The sequence below is a fragment of the Somniosus microcephalus genome, chromosome 1 (assembly GCF_052327205.1).
Source record: "Somniosus microcephalus isolate GS21.2 chromosome 1, FLI_Smic_1.0, whole genome shotgun sequence".
Taxonomy (NCBI): domain Eukaryota; kingdom Metazoa; phylum Chordata; class Chondrichthyes; order Squaliformes; family Somniosidae; genus Somniosus; species Somniosus microcephalus.
The window spans coordinates 54,332,848-54,359,810 of NC_140987.1; the positions used below are offsets into that span (position 1 = coordinate 54,332,848).

General features: G+C 44.0%; 1 protein-coding gene across 2 annotated transcripts in view; it reads right to left on the reverse strand.

Moving 5' to 3' along the window:
- Nucleotides 1-26,963, reverse strand: part of pdlim3b (PDZ and LIM domain 3b) — a 78,577-nt gene that overhangs the window by 20,380 nt on the left and 31,234 nt on the right. For both annotated transcript variants that reach the window (XM_085981471.1, XM_085981464.1), the window contains exons 2-3: nt 8,716-8,867; nt 8,265-8,349 (exon numbers count right to left, since the gene is read on the reverse strand). In XM_085981471.1, coding sequence (XP_085837597.1) covers nt 8,265-8,349; nt 8,716-8,867 — 237 coding nt within the window. The remainder of the gene's footprint in view (nt 1-8,264; nt 8,350-8,715; nt 8,868-26,963) is intronic.

A 26,963-nucleotide genomic window follows, 5' to 3' on the forward strand; every position in this document is an offset into this window, starting at 1 on the left:
ACAGCTGAAACGTCATTCGCTGACGTCATCTGTCACCAGCTTTCCCTTAATTGGCTGGTTAAGCCCGCTGGGTGGGCTTAACAAGGCCAATCAAGGGAAAATAGCGTGGGTTGGCCAGATGTCGGCGCAGGCGGGACTAAAACCCGACAAGCCGCAGTCCCGCCTCCATCACATCCCCATTGATAAAATCACCCCCTTAGTGCTAATTTGTGAATGGTTTGTGCAGTGGGCCTGCATCCACAAGGAACTGGCTTGTGATTATCCAAATTAATTTTATATATAAGAGCTTTATAGCCATCAGAGACAGATCCTTTCAGATTTACAATAAAACCTTAGCACAGTGTGAAGTAGGTTTGTTTCATGCTGACACTAGTTGTAGTGTAAAGTCAGGAAGTTATGCTAAACTTATATGAAACATGAGTTCAGCTCCAGCTGGAGTATTGTGTCCAATTCTCTGCACCACACTTTGGGAAGGATGTGAAGGCTTTGGCGAGGGTACAGAAGGGATTTACTAGAATGGTTCCAGGGATGAGGGATGACAGTTACATGGATAGACTGGAGAAGCTGGAGTTGTTCTCCTTGGAGCACAGAAGGCTAAGAGGAGATTTGATAGAGGTGTTTAAAATCATGAAGGATTTAGATAGAGTAAATGAAGAGAAACTGTTTCCAATGGCTGAAGGATTGATAACCAGAGGGCACAGATTTAAGGTGATTGGTAAAAGAACCAGAGGCGACATGAGGAAAAACTTTTTTACACAACGAGTGGTTCGGATTTGGAATGCACTGCCTGATAGGGTGGTGGATACAGATTCAATAGTAGCCTTCAAAAAGGAATTGGATAAATACTTGAAGGAGAAAACATTGCAGGGATATGAGGAAAGAGTGGGGGAGTGGGACTAACTGGATTGCTCTTCGAAAGAGCTGGCATGGACTCGATGGGCAGAATGGTCTCCTGTGTTGTACTATTTGATGATTCTATTAAATATGAAGTCTGAGCTTGATTTGACTCCAGTGTGAAGCTGAGTGAGATTCCCTAGAGGAAGGAGTTTCACTACATTTCACTCCGGAGACAGATCAGGCACTGTCTCCAGACTCACACTATAACTTTAGCGTTGGTACGAAAGCTCTAGCTGTAGTCTAAATGCAACTTTAATCTCCCTCTTTAAATTGAGCCACAATTCCCCGATTCTCTACTTAAGCAGAAATTCCCTCAGGAGATTAAATGAATGGGGTACAGCCCATGATGGGGTAGGTTTCACTCAATATAGTTTGTGGGCTTAATGCATCAGATAATCTTTTCTATGCTTTCTTGTGTTCTTATGAAGTCTTATTATTCTTACCTACAGCTGCCATCAATAATCCCTCGAGTAGGAGTGGCCAAGCTCAAGAGCCGGAAAAAGAAATTGTCTAGGGACAAAGAGCCTCAGGTTTAAAAATAATTATAATCTTCAGGAGTCGGGTCAATGTTTTGAAGATCAACTTTCCATGATTTTATCAATTGGTACTGCAAACTGTTCCAATCTGATGCTTTAGGTCTCTGGCAAGGCTAGATTGTCTGGTAGAGAATCAGATTATCATTTAAGTTTCCCACAACTAGTCAGACACTCAAGACATTTCAGTAGAATGGTTTAGGATTCTCACAACTAGCCCTGCTGGGCTTCCTTTACATAAACATGATACACAAGTAAAACAAAATTGTGTTATTTTGGGCCATGATACAGAAATTCTACTGCAATGTGGGACTAAAAAATACACGATAGAGAAAGATGATCTGTGGAATCCCAGCCTTTGCTGGAGCGTAACTCGTTTGTCAGATTTTTTTTCCTCACCCTTCAGCTCGAAAAATGTTTGCGCTGAAAATTGCTGGAAGTGCGAACTGGTAACGCGAGGTCAACGTGGCATCTGGGGCCTTGGTGAACAATGGGACCATCAGTCTATCTCCATAACCAACGAGATTTAAGGATAGAGAAAAATACAGAGGAATGACAGAGAAGTAAATTGGGTGAAATAAAGTCAAATTAGATATAAAAGGAGAAACAGAGAGAAGGGAAGAAAGATTGGATTAAGAGAGAAAAATGAGACAGAAAAGAAAAGTAAGAAAAAAATGTAAAAATTAAAAAAATTTTAAAACCTCATGGAACAATTTACTACCTGCAGGAATGAGACGCCACAGTTTCAACTGTTCCCTTTCTGGGCCGGAGAGATTGAGTGGCATTGCAGGAACATAAATCTCATCATTAAAAGGGTCCTTAGATCATTAAGTACCAGCCCTAACTTTCTGCGGCGAGTTTAATTCGTATTTACCTCGCGAATACACCAATTTCTTGCAACCTATGGGGAGGCTGACGGCAAGATCCGATTTCCTGAGGCTAAGGGCGCAGGTCGTCCAGCAACTTGTGACAATTCGCAACTCATGGCATATCTCTTCCTTACCACAACTTGCTGGACAATTATACTCATTAATAACGGTATGTGCATTAAACTTGGCGTTATATTCCCAGCACATTCTGGGCCTTTATTTTTTCCTGTTGCAATTTCTCATATATGTAAGGTGGCATGACAGGGTATAGCCGGAGGTACCGTTAGCACATGGAGTTAATCTTGCTGGCTTCTAGAAAGCATAGAAAGAGAAATGAGACTTTGCTACCAGTGACCAGGTCTAGATTTTCCAATGCCCAATTCAGCAACCATGGTTTAGCAAATGCTAATTAATTCTATGTTTCCAAAGGGCAGGGCTCCAGTTGATGACATTGATTGAGACAGAGTTCCACAGTGTAGGGGTTCGCAAAATTCCCCTATTTTTCCCTGAAGATTGAAAATACTGTTCCACATTGTGGATGAAGAATTATATGTTTTGAATTGCCTCTGGGTAGGACAGTGTTTTTTTTAAAAAACATACCCAGAATCGTGAAAAGCTGCGTTGGACAGAGCAGCACTTGGGCAACATCAGGATCTAAGACATTACATTTTTATTAAAATGGTACCTCTGAGTTTCGAACTGTATATTTCAAGAGGTTTGAAAATGGCCACTGAAAGCATTGGCCAAGAACAAATGGGCTTAAAAGAGCAGCTAGCAGCTTGTAATGTGTCTGTGTGAAAGACCTGTCAATCAAACCAGGGAGTTTCCCTCTCAGAAGCACTTGAAGTTGCTTATTGACATAAGGGATTAACTACTTGAGACTAACCAAGGACAATCGATTGAAACTGCTTCTGTTTACACAGCCATTCAAAGCACTCACAGACAATGAGATACTGAAGCCATGGAACGGATTTTGATATGCAACAGTTTAGGAATTGAATGGGTTTTTGAAGCACCCATCATTCTGGACAATAGGGAAGCTGCATTCCTTTTTGTTTTAGCCCAGGTGAGCTCCGGATGTGGGCGGGAACATTTCGGCCCCACAGTGCAGACACATTAACCCATTCCAACCACTTTGAAACAGCCAATCACAGCATTTCTCTTGTGTATTGGAACTTTGGGCGCGAATTTTGCAGACAGACTTTTCCAGGTATAAAGATAGCTCCTGAGAAGCTATCTTGCTCTTAGCTCTTACTTCACTGGACCACAGGTGAGCCGGGTTTCTGACTCCTCAGCAAGGCAACCTAGTAAGGAGTTAGGGGTGGTAATTAAGGGGATATTGCTAAGATTGTTAAATCAACATTGTAGCCACTTACCCCTCGTTTTTGCCGTCTGCCTTCCTCCATTTAAGCAATTTTACTGTCATTACTGTGTTTGTGTGGTATAGTTTCTTTTAGTTAATAAAGCTTGATTTTTCTCTCATCCAGACCATTTGTCAGTCAGAACTGGAAGGTGGGGTAGCGATTCGAAACCGCTGTTTGAAAATTGGTTTACAGTGTAGCAGCAGGCTGCCTGACCAGGTGAATTACCGTAAACCAGGTAAAAGATTGGAATTGGTCAGAGTGCAGGCAAAGGCTGCAAGACCAGGTAAATTACCTTAAATCAGTTAAAAGATGCCCCCCTACAACAGGCAGGAGAAGGATTATGTGGAATTTCATCTCTGGTAATTTTGCATTAATGCACAACACAGAGGTGTAGATGCAACAGCAACTTTTGTATTCCTTGCATGAAAATGTATGTCTGGCTTAAGTGCTAATAACTTTTCTGATGTTGCATCAGTCATAATCTTATAGTGCACTGAAGCTCTGGCCATACCCCTCTGATGGTGTAGATAGTGGATTGACTGTCTTCAGCAAAAGCAACTTGGCTTTGGCCTGTACTAAATCGAACAGCAAGAGATGAGCTTTCTCAATGTGCCAAAGAAGGCTACCACTGGGCAAGTGTAGGCTTTGAAGATGTTGCTGTCAGGGACAAATAGGACCCACTTTTATTGAGGATTCCCACTCTGCCAGCTTTTCCAACCAGCTTTGGTATTTGTTTGTTCAAGTTAGATCAGGTGTGATTACCGAGCCAAGGAGCCGAATGATTGATTCTGCTCAGAGTTGCAACCCTTCAAATAGTGCAGAATATCACGGTCAACGTCATAGTCACGCTTTTTCAAGTTCGGCAGACATGAAGAGGACATATCTGCTAGCTGGTCAATTCTGTCTAAACCTACCACCTGAAATTTGTTTGCTACAGGTGTGTATAAGTTTAAATTGTTGTCTAAATCTCTATGCAATTACTATACTTAGAAACTGTAACCCTTTAAACAGTCAACAACAATGTGTATGTATTAAGTGCCTATGTCATAAGAAATGTCCCACAATGCTGTGCAGAGGGGGAAGAAAAAAAGGAATAAAGGAATGGACACCGAGCCATGGGTAGTTAGGAGAGATGATCGAAAACCTGATTTAAAACCTTCTCAAAGCCCATCTTTTCAAAGAGCAGAGAGAGAAGTAGCGAGGAGGAAGGATTTAGGGAGGGAATTCTAGAGGGTGAGACTGAGGTGGCTCAAAGCTCCACCACCAGCTGTGGGCAGGGTGGGGGGAAGTTCACAGAAAGCCAGAGTTGGAGGGTGTGCAAGGGTATATAATGCTGCAGGATATTGCTGTTTGTGGCCTTTGGACCTAAAGAATTGAATATTGGGATTGTATGAGGGGGGGGGGGTAGCAGTGGTGGATAATGGTGAGTGATTTGGTGGGAGCAAGAGCATCCAAGATAGAGGCAGAAGACACAAATCCCTGTCCAAGTCACACACCATCCCAGGTGCTAATGCAGGGTATATAAGTGTCTAAATTGTTCTAATCTACATGTATCAAAGCAAAGAGTTAATTTAGATGCCAGTGCTTCTTTTCACATAGTGTGAGGTAAGTATGAGTTCTCTGTGGACATTCAAAAGAGAGCTGGATGTCTTGAGTTACAGAAGATAGCTAGACCATAGGGTCGCTGGGATTAGTAGTACTCATGAGCTATTGCAATCTCCTGGAACTCATTTGATTGACTTTGACCATCAAAAAAGAATTTCCAAAGGTTTTTCTGAAATTTGCCTCAGGTTTGTTGCCTCTCCCAGGGGTTTGTGTGACTATGGAGGTGGGGGAGGAGGGCGGACAGCACCATGTCTGGATGGGGGTTTCACGGCTTCATATCATCTTGTCCCATCCTTTTTTGAAGAACTTGCTGGGCTATGCTTAATGGAGGCCCTGTTTGTTAAGTCAGTTCCATCCAAGACTATGGAGACTCACTGGCATTTGTGTTAAGCTACAACTTCCTATGCTTGGTGACCAGGCATTTCTGGGTGTTTTACATCATGTGCCTTCTCTCTCTCAGATCTTACAGAAGGGCTTAGAAGTTAGAACTCCTTGCTTTTCTCTCTAAGGAACATATTCCGAAGCAATTTAATGACTAATTAACTGCTTTTTCCTTCCTAATTGCAACGAGGTGCTTAAATGTCTCATAATTGCAGTTCACAGCTGATGTAGAGGATTAATGCTGCTCCCTTTCCATTGGTTGGCCAGCTGTGTGGGAGAAAAATCCCACTGTTTGCACACCGACTGGAAACAAAGTGCAAACCAGCATTAGTCATTTCTGCCAAAACGCTTTAGTTACCCACAGCTAATCCTCAAAAAGCACACCAACAGCAATCTCTAGGCTTTACGATGAATATAAAATGTTGCACAAGGGAACGTTAAACACTGTGTTTAAATTTACTTATTCATCCCATTTCATTGTTCGGTAATCAAGATAAAAACTGCCAGTGTCAGAATGTCTGTGGGCTTTTCAAGTTGCAGTAATGCTATTTAAGCTTCTTCAAAACTTCCAAGTAAGACCATAACTGGAAACCAAACACAATAATTTCTTTCAAATCAATTAACATCTCCTCTCGTTAATGATATTTTTGTAAGCACAACACAATGCGACAAACAAAGCAGACTAGCAGACAGATAGTTCCTCCAGCTCTTGTACTTGACCAAATCATCAGCCTAGAAATTACTGTTGGTGATATTAGCGGACAAACATTTAATGCGTTCACGTGATACTCCTATGTCTGTTATTTTAACGGAGGGGTTAACCAGTTTAAAATAAACAAAATAATGCTTCTGTTAAAATAGCGGACAGAGGAATGTCGTAAGAACATGTAAAGCTTTCATCTGCTATTATCACTGATGGTAACTTCTAGCCTACAAGATACAGTCTCCGCCGTAGATTACTTCCCACCTATCCCTGTGGTACCCTGGAAGTAAATCTCCCTCCATCAGTCACAGTTATAGACTAACTATGGGGAAAAAAAATCCTTGATTCCTCACACCATCTACTTTGAGGTAATATAACTTTTACAGCAGAGACTGATACTGGTCGGTGTAGATGTGTGTACGTTGGTATGTTAGCTATATTATTAAGAAAGAAAGACTTGCATTTCTATAGCACCTTTCATGATCTCAGGACAGCACAAAGCACTTTACAGCCAATGAAGTACTTTTGAAGTGTGGTCACTGTTGTGATGTAGGAAATATTAGGGATCACTGATCTCTGCTCTGCACCCTTCCAATCACACAGCCAAAATCCACGCGCTAGATTTTGACTTTGTGCGATAGTGTGAAACAGATTGTTGCGAGTCGGCGGCCTGTTATACATCTCTCCCAATTTTATTTCCATTGACGTCAGCGGAAATAATAATCGGGAGAGGTGTCACACGGGTCGCCGACTCACTAACGCCCGTTTCACACTATCGCACAAAGCCAAAATCTAACTGGAGTGTAAAGCAGAGGCCAGCACTCGGAACATATGTTTCTATTATTATGTTATTAAATAATTAAATTGCAATCTGGGCTGTAATGAATTAAAATTGGGTGCATCGCACAACAGTTAGATGTTGACTGTATTAGCGTTATGACGTCCTACACACAAGGCACTATTTACAGAAGAGACTGTCATAACTGAACTGGAAACCCAAAGTAAATGTTTAAAAATAGGTTTCTGCTTGAAAGCTTTATTGTTCTCCTCATCCCACTGTCATCTCTGGGTGAGGGTGAATACGGGGTGACCAGCTCCCAGACCTTTACCAATGCTACTTTGTTTGGTGGGCGGTGAGGGTGGGAGGGGGGGGGGGGGGGGGGGGAGTTCAGGTAGGACCCAGAATTATACTCCCTCAACTCATTACCACTTGGTGCCTTCCAGTAACAGCACACATGAGCATGTCACCTTGCCATGCAGAATCACAGACTCAAACCCACATCCTATTTCACAGTGGATTTGGAACTGCGAAGGCTGGGGGTGCAGAGGGGGGAAAGGGCAGGTTGCATTGCATGGAGTTGTAACCATTTAAATTTGTAGTGATACACTTTGTGCCCAATCTCTCAGCGGCTATCTGCTGTGGCCAGCAATAGTTTACTGTACATTTAAATAATGTAGTACAATAACTCGTTAGTAATGCTTCAGCAATAACACTTATGCGATTGGCCTGGTTTCTGATATTAATGGCTAGCCTGTTTGTGCTCCTTTCTTCCTTGTTTGATGAGCCCTATTTCCTCCCAAATTTATTATCTAGAAAATAACCTTTTGTACATAAAAATGTGTAAACGCGAAGACTCAGCAATTATTTATCTTTTGGTTTTACATTTTGGTGCAGTGTCTGTAAAGGGTTAAAATAATTCTTTGAATTAGCCATACAGTAAGATGTTTAGGTCTTGTGACTTCCTTAGTGAGCATATCTTATTGCAATTAAGCAGATAAGTTGCAAAGAATTACCAGTTTTAACATATCTTGTTTGCCACGACCCCCACCAATTATGTAATAGTATGCATGCCTCCTAATGGTAGACAGTTAAACAATTGAAACGTTTGAGCTTTCCTACTGCATTATTTACCTGTGGTTCAGCCTCCAAATTAATCTTGAAGGGATTTGCCTTGCCATCTTCAGTGACTTGTGGAGACCAAAGCTTGGTTTCAGGCCTAGGGCACAAGTAGACAAAACCTCAACATTTGCATTGTTTTTTGTAGTCTGATGTATTATTGATTTATTTGGCATAAATTACAAACTACTGAAGGCATTTATAGAAAAATCATTTATTTAAAATGCACAGTGCAGCAAAAGGAAGAGGCGTTGGGACACAAAATTACTACTTTTGCTAGAAGAACCATTTTAGATAAAAGAGTAATTCCCAAGGGTGATTCCACCAAGCAGTTTTTGCTGTGCTTCCCCATTCCTTTGCTGCAGATGCAGCATTCTGAAATTGCTTTTCTACAAAAAGTTGATTTTTCCCTGTAAAACTGCTTTGATTTATAGAATATGTAGTATTGCACTACTGCTATACTAACCGGTCAATCTTCAGGCTTAACTGATGGGAGGCAGCCTTGATCCTATTCTGAGCATCAACATGTGCCATAGTGTCCGTACTTGCTCCATCAATGGCCAGGATGACATCACCAGGGGAGAGATTAGCTAGCGATGCCTTGCTTCCGGGCGTTACCTATAGATTCAAATCACACGTCAGAAATGTTAGCATTAGTGGAAAATATAGGTTATTATTGTAAAGTTAAATGTATAAGAATCATTGCCAGCTAAATACTAGAAACAGAGCTATGAGCACATATCCCCTCTGTAGCTCCATTGCTTCATAATGGGAGTAATAACTAGGCAGAAAAGTGCATTGTGCCAACAGTGTACCAACAACCCCTTGCAAAGTCAGTTGTCTCATTATTTCAAGGGAAGAACAGAGTTCAGATGTAGTCTCTTTCAGTAACCTAAATCCCCAATGTGTTAAGCATAAAACATAACCATCACAAACTGTTTTCCTTGCCTATTTTATCCACTTTGCCCTCCCTCTCCACTCTTGAAAGTGTTTGCTTCTGCTGTAGCATGGTTCTACCAATGTCAGGTGCTTGCTGCTACCTTCTCAACTTGGCATTCAGGAGTGAGCCTAGGCGGTGAGCGTTAGCATGATATTCAACCATAGAGGCATCACAGCTGAGCCTGATTCTTCTTGCACAAGCACTGACTAGCATGGGTCGCTGGATAGTGACTCTGGCTGATTTTCCCTCTTCCATGTCCAGGGATGCGGAGTCCAATTATAATGTCCACTATATCTCCCTGTGAGATCAGCTAAGAATGGGAATCAAATGCAGTTGCCTTTAACAACTGAGTCACTGGGGGCTTAGGGAATACAATTGTCAATGTAACAGATATTAAAATCATAGAGCAAGGTGGAGATACAGGACATTGGATATATTGTGGAATAATTTCACTGTGATCTGGTCATCCCACATTCCTGACTGCCGACCATCAGGAAATAGGATAATTACACCCCTGACCCAATTTGTTGATGGCTACTATTTTTATTTGAGAAACCAAGGGGCGATTTTGTCAATGGGGGCACGTTGGAGGCGGGACTGCTGCTTGTTGGGTTTTAGTCCCGCCTCCATCGACTTGTGGCCAACCCACACTATTTTCCCTTGATTGACCTTGTTAAGCCCACCCAGCAGACATAGCAGGCCAATTAAGGGGAAGCTGGTTACAGAGAACATCAGGGAATGACGTTTCATCTGTCAAATATTTTTGACAGATTGTTATCGTTTGACAGCTCTGTGAAGCTGTCAAACACTGATATTCTCTGTTGTTTGATGAGTTCTTGTATTCAAGACTCATCAAACCTCTTTTGTGAGTAGAAATTAGATGGTTGTTGCATCGGAGAATGCAGCAGCAATCTGTCATCTCTGCCGGTGAGATGCGGGACTCTCCGGTTCCCCAACCGTTGAAGCCTGCAGGAGGAAACATTTTCTATCACTTTCCACTCGCCTCACATACTCACCTCTCCACACTTGCACCCATCACTTACCTCCACAGCGCACTTTTGGACCCCTCCGACCCCCGCAGACCCACTGCTCGCCTCGGTGACCCTGGCGGGGTTTCCAGACGTCGGGAAGCCCACGCCTCTGCTGGGAAAATGGGGATAATCCTCTTAACTGCCTGTTAACTACCTGTTAACAGGCAGGTAAGTGGCTGTAATTCCCCTTCCCGCCTCTAGGAGACGGGACTCGGCGCAGGTCGGCTACCCGGCTCCTGGGAAGATGGCACAGAGGCGGGTTGAGAGCGGGATGGGTACCCACCCCCAGATTCTGCCATATTCCCAGCAGTCCTGCCTCCAAACCCGCCTCCCCAGGGCTGCCAAGATCACGCCCCAGGGTTAAGCATCAAGGCTCATAATGCATTCTATAAAGTCATTTTAAACAATAGTGCTTCCTTTAGGAAAAATAATCCTCTTATTGAAATATAGGCATAGGACAAGACAAAAAGCTGTGACTTTGATTATATTGTAATTATATGACTGCAGATCAAATGCAATAGAATTGTAATGATATGATGGATGACCATTCCCTTTAAGAGCAGGTTTCCTACTCCTGATCACTATCCAGTGACCCTCGATGAAAAGTCTGGGCATTGGGTGAGGTCAGGATCAGGCTGAGCTGTGATGCCCTGCATGGCCAAGAAGCCCGCCAACACCAACTGCCCTGCATGGTTGAACAGCCTGTCAACATGCACTGTCTAGGGTCATACTTGAAGAATGGCCATTTGGGTACCAGTAAGGCCTTTGGTATAGGTGCGGAGAAAAGAGCAGTCAATTGGAAAAAATAGATTGGTGATTCAAAAGGTTTTACTTATACCACTGCATCTTCTCCACACACAGAGGATTTCCCTTTTTTCATCCAAATTAAGCTGTAGAGGCAGATTCCATCCCCCCCCCCCACGTAGGAGATTGCCTATGAGGATCAATAGGTAAAAGAAAGGGATGTGGCCAGTTGAAGATAAGTGGCTGCATCTGATGACAAAACCGTTGGTAGCATGACAGAGGTCTTTGTAAAAGGTGTTTCGGCAAAATAATAGCTGGAGCAGATGGCTCTCCTCCGTCACACAAATCTAAAACAATGGAGCACCTCCTGAGCAACTAAGTGCTGACAAGATGGGGGGGGGGGGGGGGGAGGAGAAACAGGTGATGGAAAAACAGCCTCGAAATACAGCAGCAAGTCATCTTGTAGGTCTCTTTAAATCTTTCTCTGCATACAAAAATTCCGCAGCAACCTAAGGTGGCCATTTCACGCCGACAGTTTCAGGAATCAGTGCTATGCAGGTCTAAATGCCAGGAAATCGCACCCACAACACAATGATGGCCATTTTGCTCTCATTTGCATGAATCCACCGGAAGGCTGGGGGTACTTCTGGCAACCTTGAAAATTACTGTCGCGAAGCTGAACATTGCAAAATGGGCGGTGATCCAGCGTCACCAATCTCCAGCCCTCTTTCCAATTGGTTTATCAGGCATAACCAATCAGAAAAGCTACCCTATTTTGTTATAGGGTTTTGGGATGATATCATAGAATCATACAGCACAGAAAGAGCTCTCCAATTGTTCCCACTCCCCTGCTCTTTCCCCATAGCCCTGCAAATGTTTCCTTTTCAAGTATTTATCCAATTCCATTTTGAAAGTTACTATTGAATCTGCTTCTGCCACCCTTCCAGGCAGCGCATTCCAGGAACGTTCCTTAACCAAGTTGAAAATGGAAAGTATACATTAGGTTATATGATTTTACATATTTTAAAAAAGGCATCTGGCGACAAATGAAGAGTAGTAACAAGAAAATATATGACCTGATAAAGGACTTCACTGAAAATAATAAGGTTTGTCCAACATTAATTGTGCAGTGTATTGTGTGAAACAATATCCTTCAATAACAATAAATGCACTGATCCACTGGAGAATTTTGGTATGCAATTTAAAATAGAAACAGTTCTTGGTTTGGGATTCGTTTCATTACATTGGATCAGGCTATCCACTATAACTTCCACATAGACACATTTAAGCATGTAACCTCGCAACCTTGGTGTCATATTTGACCCTGAAATGAGCTTCCGACCACATATCCACAGCATAACAAAGACCGCCTATTTCCACCTCCATAACATCGCCCGTCTTCGCCCTTGCCTCAGCTCATCCGTTGCTGAAACCCTCATCCATGCCTTTGTTACCTCTAGACTTGACTATTCCAACACACTGCTGGCTGGCCTCCCACATTCTACCCTACGTAAACTTGAGGTCATCCAAAACTCACTGCCCGTGTCCTAACCCGCACCAAGTCCCGTTTGCTCATCACCCCTGTGCTCGCTGACCTACATTGGCTCCCGGTTAAGCAGCGCCTCGATTTCAAAATTCTCATCCTTGTTTTAAAATCCCTCCATGGCCTCGCCCCTCCCTATCTCTGTAATCTCCTTCAGCCCTACAACCCCCCTGTGCTCCTCTAATTCTGCCCTCTTGAGCATCCCTGATTATAACCGCTCAACCATTGGTGGCTGTGCCTTCTGTTGCCTAGGCCCTAAGCTCTGAAATTCCCTGCCTAAACCTCTCCACCTCGCTACCTCTCTTTCCTCCTTTAACACGCTCCTTAAAACCTACCTCTTTGACCAAGCTTTTGGTCACCTGCCCTAATTTCTCCTTATGTGGCTCGGTGTCAAATTTTTTGACTTATAATACTCCTGTGCAGCACCTTGGGACGTTTAACTACATTGTAAGGTCCATAAAAGCTTAAGAAAATACTTTAAAATAGTGGCGAAATGGCATAATACAGTTAATTTACCTGACCGACTTATTGTATTAAGAAACCCCCTATTTTCTTGCTCCAGTAGTATAGTCCGACACCCCCTTCATTCTTGCCACAATGGAACAGTCCCTAAGCCACACATGGGTGCAGCCATTTTACAGTTTAAACTGCACATGGTGAAAGAGGCAGAAGCTGTGAGGTTTGGAGCAGTACAGTTTTTGACCGTGTTCGTTTATACGTGTTTGCTTTGTAATTCCGTTTGTTAAGTGTTATAGTAAACAGTTTAAAAGACAAAGCTACGTTTGGGAACGTTTTATTTCGACACGCGTCTACTCGTTGTTAAAGGCCCCACAGCTCAGTGGCCTGCCTGTTTGGAAACTAAGAAGCGCCACTACATTAGTCAAAAACTTGCTCCCTAAGAAGGAAGGGACGGAATCGTCGGCGAACGTATACATGAATGGTCACGGAGCCAGACGACAATATAAGAAAGCGAAGGTACAGTGACTGTTACTTGCTTTGTTCATTCTATTGAGAAGCTAAATAAGAGCTGCGGGTAAAATGGCCGAGGCCTTGCGGAGCCAGGAGCTTCCCTCAGCCAGAAGGATTGCTAGCCAAAAGAGGGAAATAAAGCTCACCCCAAAGGCAATGGAAGAGAAGTTACATAGAAGCATAGGTGCAAGGAAGGCTAAATTAGCTCAGATAACTGGAAAAATGAAGATAATTGATCGCCTCATGGAAGATAATGCTAATATTAAGAAAGCTGAAGACATAATGTATTACGATTTCTCCAAGATGCATGAAGAATTTAATGTACTCAATGAAGATGTATTAGCACTTCTGTCTGAAGAAGAGGGAAACGATGATCAGCACAACTGGTTTGATCTTAAATCAACCAGCATTAAGGACTATATCAAGGCCACGGAACAGTGGATTTTAAAGATTCGTCAAGATGCTGATACAGCAGAGAAAGATAAAGTTGACGATGAAGTCGGACCAGACGATAGCATTTCAGAGACTTCCGCCAGACCGAGCAAAAATCGAAAAGAAGGTAGCTCTGTTTCTGGACGCAGGTCAGTCGCTTCCACCACAAGCTCGTCGCGACGCATGAGAGCGGAGGCTGAACGGGCGGCGTTGATGGCGCGCGCAGCATCTTTAGCGGAGAAGCAAGCTCTTGAATGGGAAGAGGCCCAACTGCAGGTCCAAGAGGCCCAACTGCAGGTCCAAGAGGCCCAACTGCAGGTCCAAGAGGCCCAACTGCAGGTCCAAGTGCAGGCCCAACGGGCCCAGGTGCAGGCAAAGAAAGAACAGCTAGAGATAAAAACAGCTATTGAGGTCTCAGACGCCAGGTTGAGTGCGTACGAAGATTATGAAGGCTCACGGGATGGCGGGAGCCACTGCCAGTCAAAGTTGTCACATAGAGTTGGATCCAGGGCACCTTCAAGAGTTACAACAGAGCCCGAAGGCAATCCCCTGGCATTACAGCGTGGAAGAGTGGCCTCTCCACTAACAGGAGCACGTGATGCTACCCCAGACGTCAGACGGTCTAGACTAGACCCTGCTGATGACCACCAGAGGCCTGAAGACACAGGGAGAAGCCTATACCGAGTAATGCAACGTCAGAACGAAATTACAGAGATGCTTGTAAAACAACAGAATCTGTTTCGACTCCCTCAAAGAGACATACCAGTGTTCCAAGGCGACCCACTCAAGTATAAGCCCTTCATCAGATCCTTTGAACAAGCCATTGACTCCAAAACAGAGAGCAGCAGTGATAAGTTGTACTACCTGGGACAGTACACCAGTGGTAAACCACAAGACCTGGTCAGAAGCTGTGAACACATGAGACCGGACCGGGGATACATAGGAGCCAGGAAGTTGCCGCAGGAGCACTATGGTAACGAGCTGAAGATAGCCACTGCATATATTGAAAAGGCTACCAAGTGGCCACAGATCAGATCGGAGGACGGAGAGGCATTGAACGCATACGTTCTTTTCCTCATAGGATGTCGCAACACCATGGAGGATGTTGAATTCATGGAAGAGGTGGACAATCCTACGACTATGAGAATCATCATCTCTAAGCTTCCTTACAGGATGAGAGAACAATGGAGAAGAACAGCCTTTGAGATAATGGAGAGACGGAAAAGTAGAGCCAGGTTTGCAGACTTAGTGAATTTCATAGACAAACAGGCTAAAATTGCTCGGGACCCATTGTTTGGAAACATCCAGGATGTCAGCCCGACTACTGATGGAAGAGTGAAAGCCAAGCCTGTTGAATCAAAGACTCTCAGGAAAGGTGGTTCCAGGGGAAGCAGCTTTGCAACTATCGTCACTCAGGCCGAGGAAGAAAGGCCCCAGAACTCCTCTACCAAAAGGAGCAGCACAGGGACGTCTGCTGATGCCTTTCAGAAGCCATGCTTATTCTGCCAGAAGAATCATACATTGGATTTCTGCAGCGACATCAAAGCACAGCCACATAAGGACAGAATCGAATTCCTGAAGTGCAACGGCCTATGTTTTGGATGTCTCTCTCAGGGGCACCTGAGTAGAAACTGTAAGCAAAGAACAACATGCAGAGAGTGCACTCGGAAACATCCCAGTCTGCTGCATATCCATAAAGAAGAACAAGTCCCTAAGAAGAGTGAAGAAAACAATACCGACGAGACGGTTGTTTCAAGTGCTCTGGTGTCGCTAGAACCAGAGACTTGTGGACTTACTGGGGCCGGTGACAGTGATTGTATTCTTGCCATCGTACCAGTAAGGATCAAGTCTAAGAGGAGTGAGAAGGTTGTGGAGACTTACGCCTTCATGGATCCAGGTAGTTCAGCAACGTTCTGCACAGAATCACTCATGCGACAGCTGAACGTTAGAGGCAGAAGAACAGAAATCCTATTACGCACCATGGGTCATGAGAAGGCAATGCAAAGTTATATCCTGTCAGACCTAGAAGTGTGTGGACTTGAAGAGAAGGACTTCATAGACCTGCCTAATGTTTTCACAGAGGGAGATTCCTGTTAGAATAGGGAACCTAGCCCTGCAGAAGGATGTGGATAGATGGCCTTACCTAGAAAAGGTGCGTCTCCCATACATTGAAGCAGAAATTGGCCTATTAATTGGAACCAATGCCTACAAAACTATGGAGCCATGGCAGGTGATAAACAGCAAGGATGACAGACCCTACGCCGTCAGGACAGCCCTTGGATGGGTAGTCAATGGACCGGTAAGGAGAGATGATGGCAACAAGTCGAACAAGGAGGAACGACAAAATGTCAGTTAATCGCATCTCTATCGCAAGCATTGAAGAGCTGTTGATACAGCAGTTCAACGCAGACTTCTCAGAACGCAGCTGTGAGGAAAAGACAGAAATGTCACAAGAAGACCATCAGTTCATGGATTTGATGACAAGGTCTACACAGTTCATTGATGGCCACTATCACATTGGTTTGCCACTGAGAAGACAGACCGCGAAGATGCCGAACAATCGCTGCATAGCAGAGCAACGCGACATCAGTCTAAAGAGAAAGCTGAACAAGAACCCCGACTTTCACGAAGACTACAAAGACTTCATGAGAAACATCATAGCGAAAGGCTATGCTGTAAAAGTGCCTGAAGAACAGTTGAACAGAGACGATGGAAGGGTCTGGTACATTCCTCATCACGGGGTGTATCACCCAAAGAAGAAAAAGATCTGTGTAGTGTTTGACTGCGCCGCCTCATTCAGAGGAACTTCACTGAATGATCAGCTGCTTCAAGGTCCTGATCTTACTAATACCCTCATTGGCGTCTTGACTAGGTTTAGACAAGAGCTCGTTGCCATGATGGCAGACATAGAATCAATGTTCTACCAAGTCAGAATCCCTGATGAAGATGCTGATCTTCTGCGTTTCCTTTGGTGGCCAGATGGCGACGTTAGTCAAGCGATGGTGGAATGTAGAATGGCCGTACACTTGTTTGGAGCCACATCATCTCCCAGCTGTGCAAGCTACGCTCTCAGAAAAACTGCAGAAGATGGCAAAGGCAAAGCACCATCAGAGGCCGTGGAGACAATCTTCAGAAACTTTTATGTCGATGACTGTCTGAAGTCCGTGTCAACAGAAGACGATGCCATCGCACTGTCAAGAGACCTTAGAACTCTGTGTTCGAATGGAGGATTCCATCTGACTAAGTGGATAAGCAACAGCAGAGCAGTTCTAGCTTCTATCCCAGAAAAGGAAAGAGCCACTGAAGTCAAAGATCTGGACCTGAGCCACGATGTCCTTCCTATCGAGAGAGCTCTTGGTGTACAATGGTGCATCGAGTCAGACACGTTCAACTTCAGGATAATGGTGAACGAAAGACCATCCACAAGACGAGGGATTCTCTCCGTGGTCAGTTCCATCTACGACCCTCTCGGATTCCTGGCACCACTCATTCTGCCGGTGAAGCTGGTGCTACGAGAGCTGTGTAGAGACAAGAGAGGATGGGATGAAGATATCCCAGAAGGTCAAGCTCAGAGATGGCACAGATGGCTGACAGATTTGCAACAACTTTCTAGCTTCAACGTCAGTAGATGCATCAAGCCCGCGAGTTTTGGAGTTACAAGGACGGCTCAACTACATCATTTCTCGGACGCCAGTGAGGACGGCTATGGCACGGCTACTTACCTCTTGCTGACAAATCAACAGGGCCAGAAACATTGTGCCTTCCTCATGGGGAAATCCAGGGTGGCTCCGCTGAAGCAGGTCACCATCCCGAGACTGGAATTGACGGCAGCGGTTGTTGCAGTTAAAGTTGACCAGGTGATGCGTAAAGAGTTACAGCTCCCATTAGAAGAATCTGTCTTCTGGACGGATAGCACGACGGTGCTGAAGTATATAGAGAATGAGAAGATACGCTTCAAGACCTTCGTAGCAAACAGAATCTCATCCATTAGAGAAGCTACACAACCATCTCAATGGAGGTATGTAAACACCTCATTAAACCCAGCAGATCAAGCCTCACGGGGATTGAAGGCTGAAAACTTCACGAGGAGCGAAACTTGGATACAAGGCCCAAGTTATCTGCTGGAAACAGAGATCATGGCCAGAAAGACCAGATATGCCAAGTCAGATTGCTGAAGACGACGTCGAAGTCAAGAGATCAGTCACAGTAAATCTCATAAATACGAAAGAGAACTTCGACACAGTGAACAAGCTTGTTAACCATTTCTCAGGATGGCACCAGTTGAGGAAAGCAGTTGCATGGTTCCTAAGGTTGAAAGAGTTGCTGCTACACCGGAGCGGTAAGAGAAAAGAGTACCGAGCCACTATCAGTCAGTCTGAAAGTAACCCTGATAAGCAGAGAATGCTTCTACAGCAGTACATGCATCAGCACAAGACCACATTGGGCAAGAATTCACTGACCGTGGAGGAGTTGGCCAAGGCTGAGAAGGAGATAGTTCGCTTCAGTCAAAGACAAAGATACCCAGAAGAAATCGAAGCTCTACAGCGAAATACTCCAATCAAGAAAGGTAGTCATATCTACAAGCTGGACCCTACACTGCAAGATGGAGTACTGAGGGTGGGAGGGAGACTAAACAAATCTGCTATGCCAGAGGAGGCCAAGCATCCTGCTATCCTTTCTAAGGACCTCCGGGTTGCTACTCTCATTCTTCAGCATATACACCAGAGTATTGGACACAGTGGGAGGAATCACGTGCTTGCGAAGCTAAGACAAAGATACTGGATTCCAGGAGCTAATTCCGTAATAAGAAAAATACTCTCTGAATGCATTGTTTGCAGACGGTTACACGACCCTGGAAAGACCGATCACAAAGCTCCGCCTGCTACAAGAAGTAGCGTGAAAGGTTCCTGAACGAAAAAAGTGGACATTTATATTGTAAATATGTTGAACTCATTAGTTTATGACTCTTAAGAATGTTTGAGTAATTGATATGCTTCATGTGCCTAGTCAATTAGGGGCCAGAATGTAAGAGCCATAAAAGCTTAAGAAAATACTTTAAAATAGTGGCGAAATGGCATAATAGTTAATTTACCTGACCGACTTATTGTATTAAGAAACCCCCTATTTTCTTGCTCCAGTAGTATAGTCCGACACCCCCTTCATTCTTGCCACAATGGAACAGTCCCTAAGCCACACATGGGTGCAGCCATTTTACAGTTTAAACTGCACGTGGTGAAAGAGGCAGAAGCTGTGAGGTTTGGAGCAGTACAGTTTTTGACCGTGTTTGCTTTGTAATTCCGTTTGTTAAGTGTTATAGTAAACAGTTTAAAAGACAAAGCTACGTTTGGGAACGTTTTATTTCGACACGCATCTACTCGTTGTTAAAGGCCCCACAGCTCAGTGGCCTGCCTGTTTGGAAACTAAGAAGCGCCACTACATTAAAGGCACTATATAAATACAAGTTGTTGTTGTTGTAACATTGTTGTGTTAAATAAAGTTTGTATTTACACATGTGTGCACACACACACTAGAAATATATTCATTGTTTTGAGAAGGATGTGTGGGCTGCATATTGGACTTCTGCACTATGCTTTTTTTTCGGGGACCTGGCTTTGAAGTCTGCTCGGGCTGGTGGTTGAAAATCTCTATGCGGTCTTTAAGAGTTCTGCGTGAAATAAGCTTGTAGAATATCAACCCAATTCCAAATGGATATGATCCCACAGCACAAGATGCCACAAGATTGGTAATCTCCTTCAGAGAGCCCAAACATGTTGGTCGTGTAGGGAAAGAAAATAAAATCACACTGGTAATGTAGGAAAATATTCACTTGTACTTTGTTGTGGTTTGGGTCATTGGTTACCACAAATGGAAAATAGTTCCATTTCCCAACAGTGGCATCTCTGATGAGCAGAATAATTCAGAACCATCATTTTATACCAATTCACTTTCAACCGAGTCTTATAAGGCATGATTTATAAACTCAGTTTTTAGTACAAAGCCTAGTTATAAACTTGTGCAGTGGAGTCTCATTGGACAGGAAGCAGAATATTAAGTAAGGAATGCTTTCTGAAACAAGGTAATTAAATGAGAATAACATCGGAATTCTGAAACAGTAACTGAAACAAACTGGACCATATTTATTTCAGTAAGTCTTGAACTCACAGATCATCCATCAACTCAACTGACATTAGGACCTTTGACTAAAAAAGGTTTAAAGGAGCTTCAGCTTCATATTTTTAAAGTTTTATTATATGGTGATTCTAGAGAGAAAACCATACATCATCTCAAGAAATTTAAATCCTTATCGGTAGAAGCAGAAGTAAAGGGAGTTTGAGAAGGGCAGTGGAAGAATGCAAGGTATTCTCGATTTCAAGCCAATTTCAACCCAACTAAAAGAGCTCCATAGCATATTTCATAAAGATTAAAGCAGTGATATCAGGTTCTTTGCTGACCTAAAATTAGTCTGGCATGAGTAAGTAAACATTCCATGTCGGCGCTGCCTAATTTGAAGATTTAGTGAAAGAACAAAAAAAACAAGTCTTCGGTCGAGAGTAGCTGCCACGAAGAACAGCTCCCCTTCCCCGCACCCCCTCATGCCAAACTAAAAGTATAGTTTGCAATTGGCTAATTGTAGGATAGGAGGATTTAAACAGTGCTGTGCAAGGGATTGGGTAGGTCCCATTTATAGATACAATGCAGTTCCGGTCACCTCGTCACAGGCAGGATATTAGTGCCCTTGAGAGGGTACAGAGGTGAGCAGCAAAAATGATTTGGGACATTAAGAATTTATGATGTGTGTAAAGTTGAAGGAAGTTTTATTTTTGGACAAGCAATTGCGAGGTGATATAATTTCAGTTTTCAAGATTTTGAAGGAATTGACAAAACTTGTACAAGCAGATTGCTGAAGGGTTTAAATACCAGAGCATACTAGTTACAATTAGGATTTAAGAAAAATGAGAGAACTCTGGTGGAATTCATTTTTTCACCCACAGGAATTTGCAGAATGAATTACCAGTAAAGTGAACAGCTGAGATTGTGTAAAAGAACCAATTACATGTATTTCTGGAGGGAAAGGGGATTATTGGATATGGTGAGAAGGTGGGTAAGTGAAGCATGCATAATAACCCAGAAAACTAGCAAAAGCTGACAGCTACAAAAAAGTTGGTGTTTTTCTCAGAAACCTGACCATCCAAAAACAGATCTGAATGTAAGCCTTATGACATGTGAAGACAAGGAGTTAGATTGAAAGTGCAGTGGGACACAGACTTGTCATATAACCTAAGCTGCAGGTATACCCTTATGGCTTTGCCCACTTTTACTGTAGGACATACGTGTAAAGTTTACAGGTGTGGTGGAGTTAGAAATTATTGAAGGGGATTGTGAGTGCTGAAGGCATGAGATTTACTTTTGTAGGGGTCTGGTGGTATGTTCACCTCCTGAAATTTTTGACAACAGATTTTGGAGCCTATTGTAATTCTAAGGGGGGGGAAAAGCTGGGTATCGCCCATTTTGAGGCGCTAATATCGGCTGGGCGCAAAATTTAGCGCCCGGCGCTAATTATCGCCTCCGACTGCAAAATTCACCTCTATTGCCTCTGGAGGTGATTTGAGCGTTAAATCAGGCGCTACACACCTCTCAAGGCGCAAACGTCAGGGAGTGAGGCGCTACCTCAGAACACTAACGAAGCTCAGGCGATGTCAGTTACCATGGAAGCCAGACAAATTGGCGCCATCCAGTACTTAAAGGGGAGGGGCATTTTGCTGGCCAGCCACACCCTGGTCATTGCAGCCTTGAACCTCGGCCTGGAGAGACCTCAAAAGCAGTTGTGTTGGAAGCACTAATGGATAGGCCCAGGGAAAGAGCTCAGCGCTTAGGAACCACAAAAGTGGTGCTGAGGGCCAAAACTCCTTAGGACAGCATTAAAACCAAAACTTTTGCCGACAAGAAAAGGCAGGAAGCACCCGCCTTTAAATAGCGCTTCCCCAGCCCTGTCCCGATTTGAAAACGTTCCCCTCTCCCTGTCGTTCCTAACGGCAGGCGCTAAGGTAGGGGGCGCGACTCAATATCCAGTCCGTGCGCTCCCGGGGCATTACACGCTCGACTGACGTCGCGATCTGCGGGCGCAGGAGATTGTGGTGGTAGTGTTTAGCGCCGCTGCAAAACGACTGGTCAATTTTGCGAGCGGCGCTAAAATCGCTGCGCTCGGGCGCTAAGTTCCTAGCGCCCCCCGGAGGCGCTAACAGGAGGTACTAACCAACCGAATTTTTCCCCCGAAATCTCAGTATTTTTTTAAATGACATAAAACCCATCACCACTCCAACCTCACTCCCTATTTTATTTCCAGATCCCAGCAACAAATAGCAGGAATGCTCAAATAAAGCCAGTTAATGCATTCCTACCAGAGAACATCATCTTATTTAATTTTAAAAAATTGGCTTCAACCAGCCTTGAAGAAATATCTGCCATTACATCAGACAACAGATGTACACATCCCAGTAAGTTTCCTTGAGGAAAATGAAACTTAAAATAAAATTCCATTGCAAACGCTGATTTGTTGTATATAATTTATTTGGAGACCAAAGAATTCTGCGACTCCCAGAGCCATCGGATCATTTTTCATTGTTTTGCCTCAAGTTTGTGCGCAACAAATGGGAGAATGTAAGGTCGGATTGATTGGTTCCAACTGAGCTGATTTAGTGCCACCCTTCAACCTACAGGGTCCTGACGGGCCGCAGTCCCAACCCCGAACTGATCTGAGAGCCCCACTGTCCATCTGATCTGACTGGTCGATAGCGACTCTCTCCAATCTCACGGAGAAGAGCCCGCTGTTCTTGTGAAAACAGCTTTAAACACTGCTGGTTGCCATATATGGGAGATAATCTATCAAAAAGGGATATATGGCCATAATGGCCTTTTATTGTTTCTTTTTAAAAAAATCAAATATGCCAACCAAGAAAAACATATCAAAATGTATTATCGATCTGTGAGAAAGGACCATCTCCTTACCTCTGATTTAAAGACAGCCAGTGACTCAGCCTCCTGAAACATTATACAGATATACTCGAAATAGAGACCGGCGCACTGAAACCAATAATACTGCTGCTTATTCATGTCAATGGCACGAGAAGCTCCGTTGCGATGAGACTATCACAGTTTAGTTCTTGTGTATACTTAGACTTTTGGAAAGGTTATTCAGCAAAACAGGAATTTGCGGCAGCCAGTCAACAACATTGAAACTATTCTGTTCCCACAAGCAGCTATGTACCATTTTGAAGTTCATAATTTAAAATGGTGTTTTAAAAAAAATGTCTGATTCGTACGGCGATTTCAACCATGTTTTCGTCGCAGAAAATGTATTTAAAAAGAGCCTGCCAGTGCCAAATCTAGTTCATCTCTGCATCAAGATGGTAAAACAGATGAACTAGCGACTGGAAATATTTAAGCACCGTTGATTCACTGCTTGTACACGACTGTGTGAATTAAAGTATTTCAGACATCCTCTCCCCGTTACATGTCTGTAAAATCTACTTAAAAAAGGTGTTTCTAAAAGATTGTTGAAGGAGTGTTCCTTTCTCTTCAACAAATTCTCTTTTAAATGGGAATAATGTTGCCAGTAAAGGTATTTTATATCAACACGGACCAGGACCTGCACCAGCATCTGAGACAGGTGAACGCTTCTTTCCTCCTTTGAAACATAGAAACATAGAAGATAGGAGCAGGAGTAGGCCATTCGGCCCCTCGAGCCTGCTCCGCCATTCAATGAGATCATGGCTGATCATCCAAATTCAGTACCCTGTCCCTGCCTTCTCCCCATATCGCTTGATCCCTTTAGCCTTGAGAAATATATCTAAATCCTTCTTGAATATATTTAATGAATTGGCCTCCACTGCCTTCTGTGGTAGAGAATTCCACAGGTTCACCACTCTCTGGGTGAAGAAATTCCTCCTCATCTCTGTCCTAAATGGCTTACCCCTTATCCTTAGACTGTGACCCCTGGTTCTGGACTCCCTGGCCATCGGGAACATCCTTCCTGCATCTAGTCTGTCTAGTCCTGTTAGAATTTTATAAGTTTCAATGAGATCCCCTCTCATTCTTCTAAACTCCAGCGAGTATAAGCCCAATCGACCCAATCTCTCCTCATACATCATTCCTGCCATCCCAGGTATCAGTCTGGTGAATCTTCGCTGAACTCCCTCCATGGCAAGAACATCCTTCCTCAGATAAGGTGACCAAAACTGCACACAATACTCAAGATGTGGTCTCACCAAGGCCCTGTACAACTGCAGCGAGACATCCTTGTTCCTGTACTCGAACCCTCTCGCTACGAAGGCCAACATGCCAATTGCCTTCTTAACCGCCTGCTGTACCTGCATGCCTACCTTCAGTGACTGGTGCACAAGGACACCCAGGTCTCGTTGCACTTCCCCTTCTCCCAATCTATTGCCATTTAGATAATAATCTGCCTTCCTGTTTTTGCCACCAAGTACTGCATGTGCCATGCTTCTGCCCAATCACCCAACCTGTCCAAATCATACAGGAGTTTCTCGGCATCCTCCTCACAGCACACATGCCCACCCAGCTTTGTGTTGTCTGCAAACTTGGAGATATTACTCTAGTTCCCTCGTCTAGATCATTTATATATATTGTGAATAGCTGGGATCCTAGGACCGATTCCCTGCGGTACCCCACTAGTCACTGCCTGCCACTCGGAAAAAGACCCGTTTATTCCAACTCTTTGCTTCCTGTCTGCCAACCAGTTCTTTATCCAAGTCAGTACCTTGCCCCCAATCCCATGTGCCTTAACTTTACACGCTAATCTCTTATGCGGGACCTTATCGAAAGCCTTCTGAAAGTCCAAATACACCACATCCACTGGTTCTCCCTTATCCATTCTACCAGTTACATCCTCAAAAAATTCCAGTAGATTAGTCAAGCACGATTTACCTTTTGTAAATCCATGTTGACTTTGTCCGATCCTGTCACTGTTTTCCAAGTGCTCTGCTATTACATCTTTTATAATGGACTCTAGCATTTTCCCCACTACCGATGTCAGGCTTACCAGTCTATAATTCCCCGTTTTCTCTCTACCACCTTTTTTAAATAGTGGGGTAACATTAGCTACCCTCCAATCCATGGGAACTGTTCCAGAGTCTGTCGAATTTTGGAAGATGACCAGCAATGCATCTACTATTTCTAGGGCCACTTCCTTAAGTACCCTAGGATGTAGATTATCAGGCCCTGGGGATTTATCGGCCTTCAATCCTGTCAATTTCCCTAACACCATTTCCCTACAAATACTGATTTCTTTCAGTTCCTCCCTCTCATTAGATGCCGATAGACCCACTGTGCGATTCCAGCACTTTGTATTTTTTCATTGTTTGCAAGTTCTTTATGAATCTCAGTTCCAAGTCAGTTTACCAATTGAGGCACCACTCATTTCTCCCATGAAACCAAGCAAGTAACGGAACAGGACACGTTTGGAGAGATTTGTAGTTTCACTATTCTGCCCTGCTGACAGAAAGAAGCTGCACGTGGTCTTTCTCTCTCACTATCTCATGTGTGTGTTGTGTTTGTGCGCAGCTCCGATTTTAACTCGGGCGGGGAATCAGGCAGATGGGGGGGTCAAGGCGGGCAGCAAACTGTCCCGACCTCGGCAGCGTGAGGCCCTGGATATTTTAACTCATGCCCCCAGTCAGTTGCCTGCCTGAAACCAGCAGGAAGTGGCAGCTGGCCGGTAGGTGGGCGGGCGGGAGTGCAGTGTTGGGCGGCAGGAGACCGTCTCCGGGAGCCAGGTACGATAGCAAAATACTGCAGATGCTGGAAATCCGAAATAACAACAGAAAACGCTGGAAAATCTCAGCAGGCCAGGCAACATCCATGGAGAGAGAAACAGAGTTAACGTTTCAGGTTGAAATCCTTCTTCAGAACTGAGAAAAAAAGGTAGGAAATGAAACAGGTTAAAAGGCCAGTTTGGGGGCTGGTAAATGGGGGAGGGGATGAAAGAACAAAAGGGAAGGTCTGGGAGGTGAAGAGACATTAAGAGATATTCAAGACAAGACGAGATAGTAATAGGACAGGTAAAGAGACAAAAGATGGCTCTAGATGAAGTGTGAAATGTGCTGGCAGAATGAAAGACAGCTGCTATGTGGGAGAGAAAAAAAGGAAAAGGCACAAACCAAGTGTGGATAAAAAATATATAAAAATATAATAGGGGCCGAGGTTATGATCTGAAATTGTTGAACTCGATATTGAGTCCGGAAGGCTGTAAAGTGCCTAATCGGAAGATGAGGTGCTGTTCCTCGAGTGTTCTAGCTCCCTAGTGTTCGGCTAAGTAGAAAGGAAGGTGTTTCCGGGGAGGCCTCATGATTGGGAGGGGGAGCCCATGGCAGGGGTGGGCCCACAAGGAAAGTAAAAATAAACTTTGAAAAAAAATGAGCTCTGTGTGTCTCTTCTGGCCTTGGCTCCTCATCCTGCTCGGTTGACCTGCGAGGAAAGTCACAGTTTCCCGCTCAGGCCCATGCTTAAAATGGCAGTCACCCTCCTGTTGACATCAAAGGAACCCGATCTGCATATATAAATAAGGACCCCAACGGCTTCCAGCAGTTGTCATTCCCGCCTGCTCAGATGAGCAGGTTAAAATCAAGACCAGCGGGAAGAGGGCGGCACCTCAGCGGTTAAGTCCCCCAAGTGATTTTAACTTCCTGCCCTCCCTTTCTTCAGAGTCTGGTGGAGTTCCTCGTCACTGATATAAAATGCCTTTACTGACTAGATCAAGTGTGTGCGTGTATGTAGAGAAGATGGGAATAAGTCAGAAATCACAGGGGAAATGCTTACTTCAGTAAGTATTTCCATCTAGTTATCGCAATACATTTTGGCAATGCAATATGTTTCAGGAACTGAAGCTTCTAGAAATCGGGCATCCTTAAAGTGACTTTCAACTTGTTTATAAATTCATAGCACAGTTTTTCAAAGTATGAGAGGGAGAAGGGGATTATTTTTAATACATGTACAGTTCACAGCCCTTAGACTATGACGTTGCTGGTTGCTATAAGAAA